Below are 21,654 nucleotides of genomic sequence, written 5' to 3' on the forward strand. Positions count from 1 at the left end.
AAAAATGACCAGCAGGTGGCGCTATTACCAACACAAAACCGTTTTTGGCTAATAACTCTCACATAATATGTTGCACATTGTTAAACCTTATATCTATGTGTCCCCTCAATTGAGCTGAATTGTGTGTGTTTAGGGAAACGTGGTCGTTTGAAACATTGTATACAGTGTTAAAAGGTGTTAAATAAAATGTGGTGATGATTATGATTGAATGATGTTTTTTGTGGTAATGTAAGAGCATTTGAACCACAAACCGTCAAATTTGACCAGACAACAAAGCAAGAGGAGAAAAATGAACATAATACAAGGTTTATTTGACGTTTTTTATTTGAGTTTTGTCACACTTCTTATACATGTCATTCAGTAAAAATGTGGTCTTTCATGTAAATGTCAAAACAATCAGTAGGACACCGCTGGGAATCAAACTCCAGCCCAGTCAACCAGGAGTACATGAAAGGTAAAGCAAAACCTGCATTAGTGGCAGAAGCAAGCATTATCATTTTCTTCAACACACATGGAGATTTAGACAATTACTGCAGTTTGGAATAAGTGTCATACATTACACACATTTGTCAATGGAGGTTTTAGTTATGAATATTGTTTTATTGCAGGAAAGAAACCAACGTTACTAAAGTTACTGAAGGTTGTTCGTTTTAATGTATTGACTTAAATACTGTTTTATTGTTATGTAAGTTACTGATGATTGTTGAAAACAATTCAGTCAAAACAAAATGGACTTTCATGTAAATGCCAAAACAATCAGCAGGACACCGCAGGGTATCGAACCCCGTCCCAGTAAACCAGGAGTACCATTACCAGTGCCTTTTGCTTTTTGAGGCTACATGAAAGGTAAAGCAAAACCTGCATTAGCAACAGCATATGACTCCCAGCAATTCATATTATGTGATTACTGCAGTATAGTATATATTGACTAAATATTTTTCAATAAAATGTTTTATTTATGAAACTCCAAATGTGTATCATTGCCATTACAGATTACAATTATTATTACTATTTGTCATAACATAATTTAGTTTAAAATGCTGTTGTAATGCAGGAAACGAAACCCTATTTATATCTAACAATTTTTTGGGGGGTATTTTTACTTTTTTAAAATTTGAACACAATATAGAATTACACACAACTCCTACAAATAAAACATGCATATACATAACTACAATATAAACTGTTTTTTTTTGTTTGTTTTTTAAACACACAACTTAGGACACACAACTCTTAAAGGGAAACATGCATATATAAAGAACTACAATATAAACGGTTTTTTTTTTGGTTTTTTAAACACACAACTTAGGACACAAAACTCTTAAAGGGAAACATGCATATATAAAGAACTACAATATAAACTGTTTTTTTTTTTGTTTTTTGTTTTTGTTTTTTAAACACACAACTTAGGACACAAAACTCTTAAAAGGGAAACATGCATATATAAAGAACTACAATATAAACTGTTTTGTTTTTTTTGGTTTTTTTTTGTTTTTTTAAACACAACTTAGGACACAAAACTCTTAAAGGGAAACATGCATATATAAAGAACTACAATATAAACTGTTTTTTTTTTTTGTTTTTTGTTTTTGTTTTTTAAACACACAACTTAGGACACAAAACTCTTAAAAGGGAAACATGCATATATAAAGAACTACAATATAAACTGTTTTTTTTTGTTTGTTTTTTTGTTTGTTTTTTAAACACAACTTAGGACACAAAACTCTTAAAGGGAAACATGCATATATAAAGAACTACAATATAAACTGTTTTGTTTTTTTTGTTTTTTTTTTGTTTTTTTAAACACAACTTAGGACACAAAACTCTTAAAGGGAAACATGCATATATAAAGAACTACAATATAAACTGTTTTTTGTTTTTGTTTTTTGTTTTTGTTTTTTAAACACACAACTTAGGACACAAAACTCTTAAAAGGGAAACATGCATATATAAAGAACTACAATATAAACTGTTTTTTTTTGTTTGTTTTTTTGTTTGTTTTTTAAACACAACTTAGGACACAAAACTCTTAAAGGGAAACATGCATATATAAAGAACTACAATATAAACTGTTTTGTTTTTTTTGTTTTTTTTTTGTTTTTTTAAACACAACTTAGGACACAAAACTCTTAAAGGGAAACATGCATATATAAAGAACTACAATATAAACTGTTTTTTTTTTTTTTTGTTTGTTTTTTTTGTTTTTTTAAACACAACTTAGGACACAAAACTCTTAAAGGGAAACATGCATATATAAAGAACTACAATATAAACTGTATCAACATTTTTTATATATTGAACACACAACATAGGACACAAACTCTTAAAAGGAAATATGCATATATAAAGAACTACATTTAAAAAACGTTAATTATACTACTACTAAAATGACTACAAATATTACTGCCGTTTTCCCTAACCTCTCTTCTATGTCCTACATGCAAAAGAACACATGATCCCCTCATGGTCACTGAAATAAGTTGACAACACTAATGATTCAACATCATAATGTGTTGTTCTCACATACACATGATCAATTAGTGTGCCGTTTTCTGTTGTGGGTTGTTTGACAATTTGAACAAACCCTTTATTTGTCATAAATTTGGCGATTGACGATGACTTCAAAATGTCGTCATTGAAATCTCCCATGACTGCAATTGTGTCACTTTTTGGATTCAGCCAATCAAGTAATTTGCCTAAATTTTCTTTAAACAAAGTCATGGGATAAGATGGTGGTCTATAAATTACTGCTATCAATATGCTGTATGTAGTGCAGTGGTAAACCAAACATTCTAAATTTACATTTGGTACTGGGAGAACATTACATGCCAAATTGTCTGCACTATATAGGCCAACTCCACCATGTTGTTGGCCTTGAATTTCGATCAATATTGGGTTGCTGCTACTGTAGGATAAATTCCTTGGCTGGTTATGATAAGCATAACCATCCATGTTGACAGTTTCAAATGAGGAAACTGCAGGCAGCCATGTTTCTGTAACAGCAATACAGTTAAGCTGCAAATGCTGTGTACACAATGCCAAATCAGATACATGTTGGGTCAAATTCTGCACATTCATCAGAAACACAGTAAAGGTCTGTGTATTTGTGAATTTGTTTCTTGAAATATTATCGATCATGAAGGGAGGCATGTTTTCAATTGCATCTTTAACTGTATCCTTACAATAGATGACTTTCTCCTTAAAATCCCTAATTACCAACCCTGACAAATTTCTAACCCGACTCAAAGCTACATACGCCTGTCCAGCTGCAAAAATCTTTTTAAGCGACACTACCGCACTATCCACTGTAAGTCCTTGTACTTTGTGTACTGTACAAGCCCACGCAAGCTTCAATGGAAACTGCCTACGCATTCCACCCTTCTTAGTTACCCTTTCCTCTTCAGGTCCTATGCCCGTGGAACCCATTTGTACTGCCGACGCAAATGCACAACGTTTCCTCTTCTGTACACCTACCCTATCATCATCAAATTTAACATAGACCGTTTGAGGAAACCGCTTTCCATCGTTCTCTGGATAAACTATGTGAGTCACAGTACCACACACCCCATTAACTAGACCATCCGCTACATCTAAGTTTTTAAACAGCATTACACGCGCATCTTTCCCTAAAAGCAGCGTCTCATCCAGACACGTGTCGAATGCTCTGGAATGATGTCCGCTTATCAACTCCAGCTTGCCTGTTTTTTTACTATTCACAAAATCCTGAGCCTCTATCTCAACATAATCTGGACAACTTTTAAACAACTGCTGTACATTATGCTCATTTACTTGTCGATTTGTCGGAAATATGTGCAAAGCTGAGCTGACCTCCCCTGTTTCGCAACCTTTTAAAATGTCAATGTCACTCGCCGTCATTGGGGTACCTTTTAATCGAGTTCTAACTCTGTTCAACAACTCCGCAAATACCTGATCTTTCTGCCGAACAATGGTTTTCAATTCCACAACCTTAAACAACTGAGACCACAAATTAACACCTACATCATCTAAATACAGAGCTTTCCCTTTCACTGGAGGCAACTGATAAAAATCTCCAACTGCAATTACACTAACATTTCCAAACGGGGAATAGTCACCACATTGCTTAATTTGTCTTAATCTTCCATGGATATAAGCCAATAGTTTGTGATCAACCATGGAGATTTCATCTATTATCAAAAGCTGCAAGCTACTATATTTAGCACGTAAAGAATTCAGCTTCTCCTCACCCAATGGAGTGTAAGGCAAGCGTACATCTATACCAATGCTAAATGCATTGTGAATAGTAGCCGCATTTAAATTGTGTGCAGCTATCCCCGTAGGAGCTGTTAGTAAAACGCAAATGTCGTCCGGATCACGACACCCTCTTGACAACAACCTCATTGCCTCGTATTGTATAGCCTTGATTAAATGAGTCTTACCTGTCCCTGCGCCGCCTGTGACAAATACATGTAATGGATCTGGCTTTTTTCCATTTACCCTATCTAAGCACCACTGCCTAATCTGATAAAAAATCAACATCTGTGTCTCATTCAGAGACCTAACTAAAGCCAAACCGTCACGTCTACAGAGGACATTGTTCCTCTTTTCTAAATGTGCAACGTCTTTACTGTTTACTACTAAATCTGGAATACTATCTACAGGTTCATCCACTATCTGCTCTGTCTCTGTACGTTCCTCTATACACTCTAAACGCTCTAACTCCTGCTCTGGGCACAGCTCACACCAGGCATCTTCTAAAACACCATCACTACTGATTGAATTTTGGATATCATCTAACTCGTCTGCGTCCCTTTCAAATTTTAATCTATTCAGATCAACAACTGCTTTAACTGAATGTAACAATCCATCACCTAATCTCACATGACCATCACTATAAAACTGCTCAAACGTCTCAAACCCTGCCGGTTTGAGCTGACCGTCTTTACGATATGGCAAGAACAACTGCAAAATGCTCCGATAAAACAATTCTGGATTCTTAGTCTCTGAAAATCGCACGTAACGAACAACGGCAGGTTGCGTACGTGTTCTTTTCACAACAAAACCACAATTATTGTCTAATTTAACCCTATTGACTGGCCTTTCGTTTTTACTCAAAACACGATACTCTGATCCAAATGTAGCCAAACACACGTCATTAAATGTACTATCTTTCGGCCTATTCTTGTACCTGTCAACAATATTCCTCATCCACATATCTTCATCGGTAAGATCATGTGATGAGGCCTTTTGTTTCAACACACTTAACGGCAAACTCATTCTAACTGTATTCTCCCCTACCGGCACAAACACAACTTTCCTAGAGCACTCCTTAAGATGCATGTTTGTCAATCTATACACTGCCTCCTGAGCACAAACATCCCTATTATGTAAATACACACTTCCTAAATGTTTCAAAGCATCTTTAGCACTGCTATTACCCTCTTTAGCTGCTTCCCTCTGAGCATTTCCTAGCAACAACCCCATTTCCTTTTCTGCCTTAGAGATGTAAGAAATAATGTACGCTACACAAGCATAGGCATCAACGACATATTGGATATCAATATTTGCATTCCAGCATTTTAAAAGTGGTTTGCTATACTGATTAATCCAAACCTCGTTCGCCTGCCTCTTCAAAACAACATGCGTCTTCCTGCTTACACGATTATACGCAGCCTCAAAAAGGGTTTGATTTAATCCTAAAAGTCTAAACAACTGTTCCACACTATCAAAACTGGCATTCTCATCTGAAAGAGCTGTCTTAATTTTAGTCATAATGGCGACTGCAATCTCCTTTTTCATTATCTCTGGTTTTGTCTGACCCTCATTTTTGCATGCACAACGGTCCAATTTATGTGCTTCATCTAACTTACATTTACAAGATTTTTTGCCATCCTCTTCACGGACTGGACGTGAAATAAAAGTTTTTGAGGATGGCGGCTTAGGAAAATTGAAACGACAAACAGTTCTATTCTTTCTACAAGATTTTGAATGTCGTTTTGAATGTTGTTGCACAGATGTAACAATGTCCAATAATGTTTCATCCTGTACTGGTAATTCACATGTAACATACTGATCAATAAACTGAACTACCTCTTCGTCTGTGTTTTTATCAATTATTGGGGCATTCTCTATCCAAAAGAGGCAGTGAACATGTGGTGATCCACGCTGCTGGAATTCCACCCTATAAAAATAATCCTTTATTTTGCCAATAGGATTAGATGGAGACATCAGCACCTCTTTCAAAAAACAATGCCAGCGAAAATCAAACATTTTAGCCGCAGTGACCGGATTGCCACGCAAAAGTTGACACCTATCTGCCCATTCTAACTCTTCAGCTGTCTCTGTTCTACCTGCCTGCTTCAAAATACTATTGAGGAGATTTTTCCATCGCATGTCAGCTGCAGAAAATGAACAAAACCACGTCGGGACACCCAGCTGACGAACACAAGCTAACAAATCCTTCTGTACTCCCTGCCAAAAAGATGGGGTACCTCTAATCGGTTTAAGAAAACGATACCCATCATCAAACTGCAACAACTTTTTCAAAGATTCTTCATCATTCAATACACTTCTGCTAACTTTTTTAGATGGAACACCTCCTTTACCCTTCCGCAATGCTATTGATACATTTGACACAACCTGTTCTACCTCAGATAAGTACTGAGCAAAAAAGATGTATTCAACATTTTGTGCAAATCTACCATCAGCGTGTAAAATCCTGTTATTAAAATAACGCGACAAAGTCAAACGATGCTGTCTACTATCACGATATGTACCATAACCACTAGGAAACAACACTGGAAAGCATTTTGCTTCATTTGTATGATCAGACAACAACCTTACAGGAGAGTTTCCTTCTGCTGGAGCCAAATTCAATATATCATCAAAATATTGATCCAGTGTTTCCTGACCAATATCTACAGGCATAAGACAAGTGTCCTGGAACATGCAATGTTGTTGTCTATCATGCAGAAGCTCATCTTCCCCAACATCTGCAGCTGCTTCACTACCACCATTACAATCACTATCCGGTTCCCTACAAAACTGGTTTATCCACGCTTCATTAAACTCTACATCTTTATAATGGATATTTGTCCCTTTTAAATATCGCAAAGCCTGCCTTACGCGCGTACTATCAACAAACTGATACTCATAATGTCCTTTATAAGTTAACTTCCGCTTCAACTTTACCGGCAACAAAGATCCTTCCATGTCTGTACGAGGCAGCAAATTGCTCGTCTGCACAATATTTGCTGGAACACACGTTACAGGTCCATGTACTCCATTTTGACCACCTTTAGGCAATGCCAACATTTTCATAAACGGAATATGCAACGCAATCAAATGTTGCTCTAAACTATTCAAACACGCCAACTCTGGTGGAATGGGACAAACCGCCAAATTATTCAATGCACATTCAGGTGGCACTACACCTTTACTAATCTTACAATGACACGTCCTACAAATCCACAGCTCACCTCTAGCTGTATTCAACCATTTACACGGCAATACACAGTCTTCATTACATTTATGTAAATACTCTTCACTAATACATCTATCTGCAATTAAACGTAATACTTTACTTTTAGTATAGTCATCTCTTTTACACTTCAAAACCTGATTCTTAAATAACCCCCTGTGGCATATACAGCACACAAAATCTGGCCCATCTTTAACTTTGTCCCAAAACTGTTGTGTAATGTAATCAAACTCCTCTGCCTTTACTTTAATTTTTTCCCTCTTCAATTTGTTTCCTGCTATAACACGCTTCTTATGCTCAAGACTTCCATGGTATTCCCTTCTACTCCTGACTTTTATATGCTGCCTGTGCACTTCACTTTCCCTATATTGCCTTTGACTCATCCTCTTAACTTTATGCTTATATACTACATTTTCCCTATATTTTCTTTGAATCTTTTCAATGAGCTCATGCTTAAATACTACATTTTCTCTATATTTTCTTTTACTCTTTTCAATGAGCTCATGCTTAAATACTACATTTTCCCTATATTTTCTTTTACTCTTTTCAATAAGCTTATGTTTAAATACTACATTTTCCCTATATTTTCTTTTAATCTTTTCAATGACGTTATGCTTAAATACTACATTTTCCCTATATTTTCTTTTAATCTTTTCAATGAGCTTATGCTTAAATACTACATTTTCCCTATATTTTCTTTTACTCTTTTCAATGAGCTCATGCTTATATACTACATTTTCCCTATATTTCCTTTTATTCTTTTCAATGATCTTCATCCTATGCAACTCATTTGTCTTATATTTCACTTTACCAATTTCCTTCAATTTCTCCCTATGCAAATCATTTTCCTGGTATTTTATTTTTAATTTTAACTTCTTTTTACTTTTCAAATACTTAGAAGAATTAACATTACTTTGGTTAAATGTAAATGAAGTCTGCTCTTGCGTAGACACACCACTATGCTGCTGTTCTATAACATCATTGTCAATATTGATAACTTCTTCAGCTACACAACCTAAAGCTACAACTGGACTTGAACTCTCACCACAAACACTACTCTGTCTACTTTGCTGTCTAAAATTGTAACCTCCAGAAGAAGACGCACTCACTTTACAGTAACAATAACAACTCTGCATCTGAGGCTGCTTAACACAAACAACGGTCTCATAATGGTTACCACTACAATTTTCTAAATACACTGCCTGATTGGAAAATTGCCTATTCTTGCAACTGTATTGAAGCCAGCGATCACCACAAAACGTGAAAATATTTACTCCTAAACAATCTGCTGCTGCTTGAATCTCTACTTCAGTGGCCCAACTACCAACATAGCTCATTCTCGATCTACTCAGATAATCTGCCATTGAGGAATAGTTACTACGCAAAATACTCTGATATGCAAGAGGATTGGCCTTTAATTGCTTAAACACTGCTAATCTAATTTTTCGATGATTCTTCTGTGTGCCACTCACAGCTTGACTAACCGCTCTAAAGAAACAATTACCATCACCAACTATTTGCTCGTTCCTACAAGGGGACCCTAATGCACCAACTTCTTCAGATACTAGATCAAGTTTCTCCGACTCTACATTCAACTGTTTGCACAAAGCTAATGCTACGTCACTACGCAGCGGATTAAACTCAAAACTTTTACTTGTCACATGGCTGACAAATAAAACATCTGAATTAACCGCATCAACACCCCTGCTTTTCAACTTCTTGGATCTACAACTACCCACTGAAATCTTGCATTTCACACCTGTCCGACCGCTGCTACTGCCAAGTGTTACCTGTTCAGCTGCCACTTGAAGTGGTGACTGAAGAGGTAAGCTACAACCAACGTCTACCTCTCTGCTTTCCACAGTTGCACTTGGACTATTATGAGTGACACAAACACCGGCAATCTCAAACAGTTTTGGAGTTTTCATTGCGGCAGCAAATTTGCAGATGTGATCAAACACAAGGTCAAGGCAACTAAAATACACAACAACACTAAACCCGTTCGCATCTACCATGCCATCTGCACCACGTGCGTGGGAGTCAACAACTGCATACTGCCCATCTCGACTAATGATAGCACACGTAGAGCCACTCACAGTCAGAAAGCATGTGTCATATTTGCTACACATCTTCCCCAAACCATTCCTGAGAGTGCTGTACACACCTGCATCAATAAGTTGTCCCTCAACCACATCAACATCACCAGAAACATAGTCACCATACTCAAACTGAAATTTCTGTCTATCAATAACGGACTCTTTGGGCAAATCGGGAACACACAGCAGTTCGGACCTCCCACTGATGGACTTACTTTCCCGCAACGACGTGTAGAGCTTGTCCCCTAACTCTACAACCTTATCCAGATCGCCGGACTGCCACGAAAACACACTAACAATGCTATTTTTTGCTACAGCTACCAAACTTACAGCCATACACTGAAGCCCTCCGTGTTGGAACCGAGCGTCCCCTTGGTGAAAAGTTCCCCTGATGGAACTTGCATCGGTCTCTGTCCTGACTGAAACGCTATCCTCAAGCTTAACTGCAATGCCGACGTCAACACTCCCACCTGCAAACAATGTAGCACTCTCCCTGTCGCTATCTACTGGACATTCCGTGACAGAAATGCCATGGACGGCATACCACTTCGCACCTAAAGACTCCTTCAAATGACTAATGTGAAGCATCAAGTCATTAATGCACGTGTTGAACACTGCCACGGACGTGCCAATACTAGATGCCATCCCAGAAGCATCACGCGTGCCACAATCAACAACCACAAAATACTCATCATGATGAATAATGGCACTAACTGCACCGTGGAGGTCCAACAGACACGACCCATGCACTAACAAATGCTGTTGCACCTTCTCAAACATCACCGTGTCCCCCTCCAGCCAATTAAAATCACTACGTGCTGGAGGAGGAATAGCTACCTGCCACTGCCTGCCAAACACATTTTGCTGTTCAATCAACTCACACAAACCCTTACCATCACCATTCTGCCTAGCTTCAGTTATGCGATTCGCAATTTTGCCACCTTCTACGCCTATGCTGTCAATATCTGTCCCTTTCCATGTGCACACTGGAGAAATGACATGTCTGATAACTGCTGCAACACCACATGCTATGTTAGTATTGATGTCAGATGTGAGTGGTGCACTTCTGACATGATTACCAGGAACACAAGACTCGAGGGACTCTGCACACCTGCAAGAAATGGGGTTAGCGTCATACTCACCTGGGACGACAGGCTGAAGGTCCCCCCCCGGCGCGGCGACGGCAGCAGCGGTGGCGGCAGCGGCGACGGCGGTGGTGGCGACCTAGAATAAAAAAACAAACATTAAATGACCTGAATAAATCAACTATACTACTATTATTATATAAAGGGAATACACACACACAGTTTGCACAAACTGTACTAACCTCCCCCCTGGCATCCACTTTCAGAAGAGCGGTGGTGGCGGCGGCGGCAGCGGCGGTGGCAGTGGCGGCGACCTAGAAGAAAAAAACAAACATTAAATGACCTGAATAAATAAACTATACTATTATTATATAAAGGGAATACACACAAAATTTTCACAAACTGTACTAACCTCCCTCCTGGCATCCACTTTCAAATGAGCAGTTGCAGGCGGTGGCACAGGTTTCACCACGGGCAAAGCTCTCGCCGGAACCTAGAAAACATTTTTTTTTTTCAATTATTATCCAATTTTTGCCGTAATACTGCAGACATGCAAACAAATAATAATTGCAAATAAGTCAAATATCGAATACTATCATTACAAACCTTCTGGCGTGCAGAAGTCCGACGATGTTCCACTTTTGAACGCTAATAGAAGAAAAACAAAACTTTCTGAATCCATATTTGGGCAAACCCCTTGTCAAGCATATTGTGCAATTTTGCATGTTGTTGTGAGTGTATCAGGAAAAAGGAGGTACTAGACCTCAACCAACAGATACACCTTGCATGCGGTTTACCTTTGAGCTTCGTGGAACAGCAGTAGACTCTGTAGAAGGGGTAGGAAGATGGGATGGAACAACAGCATCCATCGCAGCCAACACCGAACTGCTGAACCAAACAGGGTTGGGCTGGATGGAACACTCCAGGAGTGAAGTTGCGCCAGTCTGTCAAATACATGTACAGAATGACTACTGTGTCAAAATGCCATCTTCAAATCAACAATCATATCCAAAACAGTCTAGATGAAATCAATCATAACATACCTGCTGCTGAACCACCCTCTCTGCACCAGAGGACTGCTCAAGTTCCTCGGGTGCCTTCCTCTGTAATGACAAAATAAGATACTTTGTATTAAACAACCTGTCAACCATTACAGAGGTCAGCTGCTCAAAAAAAATCAACCACACGATTGCAATGCGTAAAACAATTACCTTCCCCCCCTTGCCAACGGCGGTCCACTCAAAGGGGTTGGATGGACGAGGTACGGTGACCTCTCCCCTGACGACCACCTTCGGCAGAACCTGCCTACGAGGCAGCGACGGTCTGGGAGCAGGCTGTGGCTTTGGTGTCGGAGGCTGCAGGAACTCGTGTGCAATAGTCCACAGCAGCCCGGCGAAAATGGGCATGCCATCACTATCGCTGAGGTGAACCTGCAAAAATAATGAAAATTAAACAGATTAAACTATGTAACTGCAATAAACTTGTCATTCAACTACAGAGGATCAAAATATATATTCTACTTACACCATCTCTGCTCCATAGCTCACGGCGGTCCATGGGGAAATGCTCAGCAAAAGGGAAGTACCTGACACCTAAGAAAGACAAATATCATCAATTATTGAAACATCTCTATGCATCATGATTATGGAAATTATAATAATTCATTCAAACAGTCTGCCTAATGACATTTGATATATTATACACATAACTGTAGTCAAACTATAGTATTTTTAAAACTTACCCATACGTGCTGCCACACGGCGGAACTCTTGACGCAAGAAGTCTTGCTGAAGGACTTCAACGGTCAGACGGGGTGAAAAGTCTGTGACACACACCTGTAGAGTAAAGTCGTTGTTAATAACAAAATAAAAATGTTCTGATAATGCCATAACTATTAATATAAATATACATTATTCTTCAACAGTTCCTACAACTAAATTAACTATGATAATATATCAATAGAAAATAAACCTACGTTAGGCCATCGCGAGCAGGCAGCGCGCAGGAACTTAGCAAAGTCTGCCCCTGCCTCGTCGATGGTCCTGCTGGATGTCAGGTTGTTGCTTGGTGCAATGACCAGGACTGCGTCAGGAGTCCGAGGAACAGCAGCATGCAGCAACTCAGTCCTCAGCTCCATCGCACAGGCCCCGGGAGTGCACATCATGCCAAAGGAGAGGGAGCCCTCTGGCATGGGGACAAAGCCATCTACGATAGCACGTAGATGCGAATCACCGACAACCAGAACAAACTGGAAAAAAAGATTGGATTGTTTTAGAATAAAAATCACTGATTATGAGAAAATCATATTATTATTAGTATTATTATTGTCTTACCTTCTTGTCAGGGGACTCGCACGGCAAGACAAGCTTGTGCTGACGTCCCGTCAGGGACGACTGCGGCCAACGTCGCACAGCATGGCGCTGACCGATGCCGTGGTCTATTAATAAACAGAAAAATAACACACCAAGATACACATATTAATGAAGCCTTTCAAATCATCATCACAAATCATGTCAACACACCTTGCCACTAGGAAAATATAAACACCATACACATATAAGGAAAAGATTTACATACGTGCGACCGAGGTATTGGCAGGATGCTGCGGTTCCACGTCAACCTGTCGCCGATCTGCCATGCGCCGCTTGGCTGCCTCAGAACGACGAAAAGACTTGCCCCGTGGCATCTAATAACATGGAGACAATTGATTATTATTAACATTACAACTCATCTTTAGCTTACAATAATTGGATAAAATACATCTTAAACACCAATTAACAAGCAACCAGTGATGGAAGAAGAATTAAGATTATTATTATTAGTAATAGTAATAATAATACCTTTATTTATATAGCACCTTTAAAAACAGCATTCACAAAGTGCTTTGACAGAACAAGCATAAATAAAACTCATGCAAAAATAAGAAACCAACATATATATATATATATATATATACACACATATATATATATATATATATATATATACACACATGTGACATATATATATATACACACACACACACACATATAGATATATATGATATACATACATATATATGTATATATACACCACACAAGTTAGAAAGACCAACATAAAGGTGAAAATATTGTTAAGTTGCAAAGTATTCATACAACACTAAAAAATACTGCACTAAAATGGTGACAGTTTACTTTAAAAACACAATTTATTTCCATGTAGCCATGTTATAATAAAACTCTCCCCAATACATAGCTATATTAATTGACACAAATATTACTGATCTTGGTTCGACAGTTTGATTATAATGCTTTCTGTTTACATTTCTCTTTTGCTCTGTATGTCTGCAGTAAAGACAACGCCCATGAAGTTCACAATGTAATCCAGCCAATCACAGCGCAGAGCGCTCCGAAGTTGAAAAGCAACAGCGAAAGAAAGACCGTGAAATTCAAAATATCCTCGAGCCAATCACAGCGCAGTAACGGAGTTGTTTACCAGTGCGGCCATCTGATAGTTGAAATTAATTTTGATATTAAAATAAATGAATACTGTCTAAAGACTGGCGTTTCTAGTAGCTTATAGCTGATTTAGCAAATAAACCAAAGGCATATGCTGCCAAACATGTACTTATAACCTGTGCTAACAGCCAACTAGCTCTCCTGTGACTACACAACAACCAGCATTTATAGAAAATAGAGTAACAGCAGTAGACAATGCTAATAATGTTTGCCAACTAGCTCTGTCATGACAGCAGAGTAAAGTTACCAACAGTTTTAAAAACAGCACATACACACATAACTTGTCTTACTGAAGTTAGCAGTTAAGTCTTATGCTGAGGCTTTATAAATTCAAAATTAACTCACCGCGTTGAGCAAGTCCAAATTCCGAAGAAGAAGTAAACAGTGCTGCTGTTTTTGTGGGAATGTGTGCAAGTATTTGTATGTATGTATGTGTATGTGTATTTCTCCGTCTCTCTCTCTCTCTCTCTCTCTCTCTCTCTCAATAAGAAGCTAGCAAAATCCAAATCAGACTTTCGTCTTCAAAGTTTTTTGCTAAGGGGGCCGAGGCCGCGTCTCGGAGCTCCTTAAAAAGGCTATCGTCTTAAATCCAGCCAACCAATCACAGCGCAGCAACAGTTAACAAGCCAGCTATGGTGTATGTTATTGGTTGAGATTGTGATCGCGATTGTCATAAAAAGAAACATATCACAACAAGTGACGTTTCTTTTGACCACGTGACGTGGTAATGCATTCAAATCAGTTTGAAAAGCTAGGAAAAATGACAATCAGGTGCTTTTTCGCAGCATTTTGTATGAAAGTACTTGGTAAAAAGTTATGGGTATTTTTTTTTTTTTTTGAGTTTTAAATGGGATCATATTCGAATATGGACTGGAAAAGATAAATGCCGTAGTTCCATTATGTTTTCAGATACATATTGCAATGTGTTAAAAACTATCTTTCTCAATGCCAGTAGTACTGGCATAGCAGTTGGGGGGAAAAACTGATTGTCATCTTTCATAGAGCCAAAACCCATGTATGTGCTCAATATGATTCAATTACAGTTTTAATGTACTTTGTGTATACTTTGAAAATCAATTTAGACTGATTATACAGGAATGGTCAAGACATAAACATAACTTCCTAACTGAGAACCACATGAAACAAATTATAATTAAAAACTTTAATTACATAAACAGAAACACAACAATAGCATGAAGAAGAATAACACCAATAACCAAATATTAAATATGTTTTTCCTTGAGCCTAGACGATGTCATCCATGTATATCAAAACAGAAAGTTTCTATAATCCTTGTATAATGTTCATTTCTCCCCCCTTACTTTGGTGTTACTGCTTAATTTGGAATCTGGTAAAAAAGAGTTGGAAGCTGGCCTTGATGTCATCCACACGAGATATTGCATATTGTGTTGACCTTGGCATCATCCTTACAATGTTTTCCACTCTGCCTCCTCTGTCATGGGAGGAAGAATACCAGAGAAGTGTTTAGTTTGAAATGTGTAAATCTTCATATATGGGGCATTTGAACAGGTATGATACATTGTTAGGTCTAGAGACTGGCTGTCAGGTGGGGAAAACCACAAGAAAAACACAGATTGCCATAAATGAGACCTAATTATTCAGTCTTCTATGTGTGGTTAATGTGTAAGAATATATGTGTGTGTGATAATAAAAAACAATATACACTGATAATCAAAGCACCACATGTTGGACACAGGAAATGACATTTAACCCCTTCTCGCACTGTCCAAAACACGTAAACTTCAGAGATGTGTACTCATTGATTGGCCGATGGGGGTGGGTATGCAGCATACCCCTACAGCCGCATGCCCCGACAGGCGTGTACTGCGAGGGCCCGTTCAGTACTGCGCGCAGTCCTAGTTTATTATTAGGGCCCGAGCAGGCAACGACCTGCGAGGTCCCTATTGTATTTCGAATGATTATTCTTTTTTTTATTATTATTTTTCTTGGTCCCAAATGATCGCATATTTCACTGCCTGAACATACCCCAAAACTCATGAAACTTCAAATATAAGTCACACATGGCGAAAAATTTTATAATCTATTGTCATCCTGAATTTCCACCACTAGGTGGCGCTATAATAAAGGAAAGCGCGTTTAGGCTAATAACTCCCACATACTTTATCGCACATTCACAAAACTTATATCCACGCGTTCACTGAGTTGTGCTGAATCTCGTGATATAGGCCACTCCCATTTTCGCCTACCGTTTTTTTTCGCAAATTCGCGAAATGTCGCAAACCTACTTTTTCGAACTCCTCCTAGGCAATTTCATCGTTTTGCACCAAACTTTGCACACAGCATCTATAGACCCTCATGACAAAAAGTTATTAAAAGAATTTTGATTACCCAAAGAACACTCAAGTTATTAAATGATAACTTCCTGCAGGTGGCGCTATTTTCAACACAAAACACGAAGTGTTGCATATCTCCACATTGGTGTGTCTGAATGACATGAAAGTCAGGTTATGACTTCCCCATGAGCCCCTGAGGCTCTCTGCAAAATTTTGGCCGATTACCCCTAGGTGGCGCTCTTTAAATTGAAGTATTTTATATCTCCAAATCGGTTGGTCGGATTAACACCAAACTTGGTATACTTATTGTCAATGCCCTCCTGAGGATAACCTTTGAGGATTTCATTGATCGGCCCCTAGGTGGCGCTCTGGCGGCAGTTTAATTTAATAAGTGCCACTGTGCCCAGGCCATAAGACTTAAGGCAATGAAATTCATAGGGGTGGTATAGACTGGCCCCTGTAACGCACAGACCCCGACGGCAGCATGCCCCGACACGCGTGTCCTGCGAGGGCCCGTTCAGTACTGCGCGCAGTCCTAGTTAGGGCCCGAGCAGGCAACGACCTGCGAGGTCCCTATTGTATTTCGAATGTTTATTAGGGCCCGAGCAGGCAACGACCTGCGAGGTCCCTATTGTATTTCGAATGTTTATTCTTTTTATTATTTTTATTTTTCTCGTACCCAAATGATCGCATTTTTCACTGCCTGAACATACCCCAAAACTCATGAAACTTTAAATATAAGTCAGACATGGTGAAAAATTTTATAATCTATTGTCATCCTGAATTTCCACCACTAGGTGGCGCTATAATAAAGGAAAGTGCGTTTAGGTTAATAACTTCCACATACTTTATCACACATTCAAAAAACTTATATCCACTCGTTCACTGAGTTGTGCTGAATCTCGTGATATAAGCCACGCCCATTTTCGCCTACCGTTTTTTTTCGCAAATTTGCGAAATGTCGCAAACCTACTTTTTCGAACTCCTCCTAGGCAATTTCATCGTTTTGCACCAGACTTTGCACACAGCATCTATGGACCCTCATGACAAAAAGTTATTAAAAGAATTTTGATTACCCAAAGAATACTCAAGTTATTAAATAACAACTTCCTGCAGGTGGCGCTATTTTCAACACAAAACACAAAGTGTTGCATATCTCCACATTGGTGAGTCAGAATGACATGAAACTCAGGTTACTACTTCCCTATGAGCCCCTGAGGCTCGCTGCAAAATTTTGGCCGACGACCACTAGGTGGCGCTCTTTAAATTGAAGTATTTTATATCTCAAAAGCGGTTGGTCGGATTAACACCAAATTTGGTATACTTATTGCCAATGCCCTCCTGAGGATAACCCTTGAAGGTTTTATTGATCGGCCCCTAGGTGGCGCTCTGGCGGCAGTTTAATTTAAAAAATGCCACTGTGCCCAGACCATAAGACTTAAGGCAATGAAATTCATAGGGGTGGTCTAGACTGGCCCCTGTAACGCACAAACCCTGACGGCAGCATGCCCCGACACGCGTGGACTGCGAGGGCCCGTTCAGTACTGCGCGCAGTCCTAGTTCTTTTTATTATTTTTATTTTTCTCGTACCCAAATGATCGCATTTTTCACTGCCTGAACATACCCCAAAACTCATGAAACTTTAAATATAAGTCAGACATGGTGAAAAATTTTATAATCTATTGTCATCCTGAATTTCCACCACTAGGTGGCGCTATAATAAAGGAAAGTGCGTTTAGGTTAATAACTTCCACATACTTTATCACACATTCAAAAAACTTATATCCACGCGTTCACTGAGTTGTGCTGAATCTCGTGATATAAGCCACGCCCATTTTCGCCTACCGTTTTTTTTCGCAAATTTGCGAAATGTCGCAAACCTACTTTTTCGAACTCCTCCTAGGCAATTTCATTGTTTTGCACCAAACTTTGCACACAGCATCTATGGACCCTCATGACAAAAAGTTATTAAAAGAATTTTGATTACCCAAAGAATACTCAAGTTATTAAATAACAACTTCCTGCAGGTGGCGCTATTTTCAACACAAAACACAAAGTGTTGCATATCTCCACATTGGTGAGTCAGAATGACATGAAACTCAGGTTACTACTTCCCTATGAGCCCCTGAGGCTCGCTGCAAAATTTTGGCCGACGACCACTAGGTGGCGCTCTTTAAATTGAAGTATTTTATATCTCAAAAGCGGTTGGTCGGATTAACACCAAATTTGGTATACTTATTGCCAATGCCCTCCTGAGGATAACCCTTGAAGGTTTTATTGATCGGCCCCTAGGTGGCGCTCTGGCGGCAGTTTAATTTAAAAAATGCCACTGTGCCCAGACCATAAGACTTAAGGCAATGAAATTCATAGGGGTGGTCTAGACTGGCCCCTGTAACGCACAAACCCTGACGGCAGCATGCCCCGACACGCGTGGACTGCGAGGGCCCGTTCAGTACTGCGCGCAGTCCTAGTTATTTTTATTCTTTGTCCAAAATGATCGCATATTTCCCTGCCTGAACATACCCCAAAACTCATGAAACTTTAAATATAACTCACAACTGGCGAAAAATTTTATAATCTATTGTCATCCTGAATTTTCACCACTAGGTGGCGCTATAATAATGGAAAGTGCGTTTTGGCTAATAACTCCCACATACTTCATCGCACATTCAAAAAACTTATATCCACGCGTTCACTGAGTTGTGCTGAATCTCGTGATATAAGCCACGCCCATTTTCGCCTGGAGTTTTTTTTCGCAAATTCGCGAAATGTCGCAAACCTACTTTTTCGAACTCCTCCTAGGCAATTGCATCGTTTTGCACCAAACTTTGCACAGAGCATCTATGGACCCTCATGACAAAAAGTTATTAAAAGAATTTTGATTACCCAAAGAATACTCAAGTTATTAAATAACAACTTCCTGCAGGTGGCGCTATTTTCAACACAAAACACGAAATGTTGCATATCTCCTCATTGGTGTGTCTGAATGACATGAAACTCAGGTTACTACTTCCCCATGAGGCCCTGAGGCTTGCTGCAAAATTTTGGACGATTACCACTAGGTGGCGCTCTTTAAATTGAAGTATTTTATATCTCCAAATCGGTTGGTTGGATTAACACCAAACTTGGTATACTTATTGTCAATGTCCTCGTGAGGATAACCCTTGAAGATTTTATTGATCGGCCCCTAGGTGGCGCTCTGGCGGCAGTTTAGTTTAATAAGTGCCACTGTGCCCAGACCGTAAGACTTAAGGCAATGAAATTCATAGGGGTGGTATAGACTGGCCCCTGTAACGCACAAACCCAGACGGCAGCATACCACGACACGCGTGTACTGCGAGGGCCCGTTCAGTACTGCGCGCAGTCCTAGTTTTATTTGAGACTGTAGCAACTCATTTAAGAGGGGGTTTACACCCAAGCAAGTTTCAGTAAGAATCAGATTTTCCACCTTTTCTTGTTGGGTGTTGGATGAATTCCACACTTTCCACGAGCATGTTCAAAATTCTTTCATGGACACATTTTTATACACCATTAATATTTTGTAAAGGAGAACTTTGATTGGTTAATTTATGTGTTATGGTTAATTTTCGCATTCACTTTATTAGTTATTCACCTTTGTTACTTATTCATCTTTATGCACTGGATACGTACTTGTTTCTAATAGAAAAATGATTTAACTGTGGCCTGTATTGTGTTGTAGAGTAGGTCTTGTTTTGTCTGGGAATTAACGATGTGTTCTCTTCTCTCTTGATGTTAAATGCTAAGTTCATGACTCTGCAGAGTGTGTTATGCCCTCCTCCTGTATTTATTATGTTTTAATAAAGGTCATGCATCAATATTTAATTGTTTGATTGTAATCTTTTTTTTAACTATTCAAAGGTTTTAGTTAAAGCCACCACAAGAAGCCCAACTTTCCCCTTTTATAGTGTCAGTACACTTGGCATTTCATTTAAATCCCAGAATAAATAACATGGAAATCACTAAGTCATTGTTTGTATTCTATGTGGTATAAACAGATCATGTGAACACTTCATCGGACAGGAGGTTAAAATATAAACTAAAGTGACTTAATAATATTTAGTTTTCCAGTAACATAAGAGAGGAGTCTGCAGGGCCAAATATCAAATATCTTATTATCTATGTGTTAATGGGAACAGAAGTCATGCAGCATGTGATTAATAAAGAGGAACAGCCATCACAAGATTAAACTAACAGGGATGTGACACTGCTGACACATAATCTGTGTGGTTAGTGTGCTACAATAACAATACAACAGTCTCAGCATTTATAATAACTAACTAACTGCAGTAACTATGCAAATGGTAAAACTGAGAGAAACTGCTTTGAAGTTTTTTTAACGTTTTTTAAACTGGCCAGCCAAACAAGTTATGAGTAGGTATTTCTACATGTATTGATGATGTGAATTTTTATGCTAAAAAATCATGATGATTTATTTGACCTTTGACCCCAAAAATGTAGTTACTGCACTCTGGTTTTTCATTGCTGTAAAAGGTTCTGATAGTGATGCAAAAACAGAGTGCAGCGCGACAATGTTATTGTCTTCTTTCAGTTTTTATATTTTGTTTTCAGTGAACAAACATTTTCAAATTGATTTTGTTAGAAAGTGTATTTGCAAAGTGCTTAACAACTCTATTCAGAGATTTGTGTACCTTAGACTTAATATTATAAAGTAATGTTACATTTTAGTCTTCAATTCAATCTCACTTTTTTACTTAATCACTATCTAGATAATAATTTCCCTATCAAATAAACTTGTAATTTCTATTATTTGTATGTTCACTATTCATCACAATGAAGGAATACAAGGCTTTACTGTGGTAAGTGCATATACTGCAGTCTGCTTTGGTTTTGAGTTGGATTTTGTAGTTACTGCAATTTTTATATCATCATTTCTCTGAAATAACGCAGAATTGAAATCTAAAACTTTGTCACAAGACAAAACAGACATAACTCAATTTCGACCAAAATTGTATTAACTGCAGTTAGGCTTTAGAACAGAATAGACCTGCCATGGCAGAGTTAAGTCACAGACCCAAGGTGCAGCAACTCAAGTAAACAAACCTGAAATACATTCTGGTTCATGGGTGAAAAAACACCAGAGGGCAGCCTCAGATTATGAGAGTTGAGTTGATACTATTTCAGTTATTTTTGTGAGGAATATTCATTGTTCTGCCAGGAAAC

At 38.6% G+C, this 21,654-nt stretch overlaps 1 protein-coding gene across 1 annotated transcript; it reads right to left on the reverse strand.

Annotated features, from left to right (window-relative positions):
* Window positions 1-1,521: 1,521 nt before the first annotated feature.
* Window positions 1,522-14,809, reverse strand: LOC131961958 (uncharacterized). Its single transcript, XM_059326892.1, has 13 exons — window positions 14,483-14,809; window positions 13,218-13,326; window positions 12,974-13,077; window positions 12,616-12,888; window positions 12,382-12,475; window positions 12,165-12,232; window positions 11,852-12,070; window positions 11,684-11,743; window positions 11,438-11,584; window positions 11,247-11,288; window positions 11,053-11,133; window positions 10,883-10,954; window positions 1,522-10,779 (listed from the first exon to the last, which is right to left on the reverse strand). Exons 2-13 carry the CDS (start codon window positions 13,324-13,326, stop codon window positions 2,428-2,430), a joined length of 9,621 nt encoding a protein of 3,206 aa, XP_059182875.1. The 5' UTR covers window positions 14,483-14,809; the 3' UTR covers window positions 1,522-2,427.
* Window positions 14,810-21,654: the final 6,845 nt, after the last annotated feature.

The sequence above is a fragment of the Centropristis striata genome, chromosome 23 (genome assembly GCF_030273125.1).
Source record: "Centropristis striata isolate RG_2023a ecotype Rhode Island chromosome 23, C.striata_1.0, whole genome shotgun sequence".
Classification (NCBI taxonomy): domain Eukaryota; kingdom Metazoa; phylum Chordata; class Actinopteri; order Perciformes; family Serranidae; genus Centropristis; species Centropristis striata.

Coding starts and splice junctions, on each gene's coding strand:
- LOC131961958 (XM_059326892.1), bottom strand. CDS start 13,326: ATGCCACGGGGCAAGTCTTTTCGTCGTTCTGAGGCAGCCAAGCGGCGC. Junction 12,889..12,973: donor GCGAGTCCCCTGACAAGAAG/GTAAGACAATAA, acceptor CTTTTTTTCCAG/TTTGTTCTGGTTGTCGGTGA. Junction 11,585..11,683: donor AGAGGGTGGTTCAGCAGCAG/GTATGTTATGAT, acceptor TGTATTTGACAG/ACTGGCGCAACTTCACTCCT.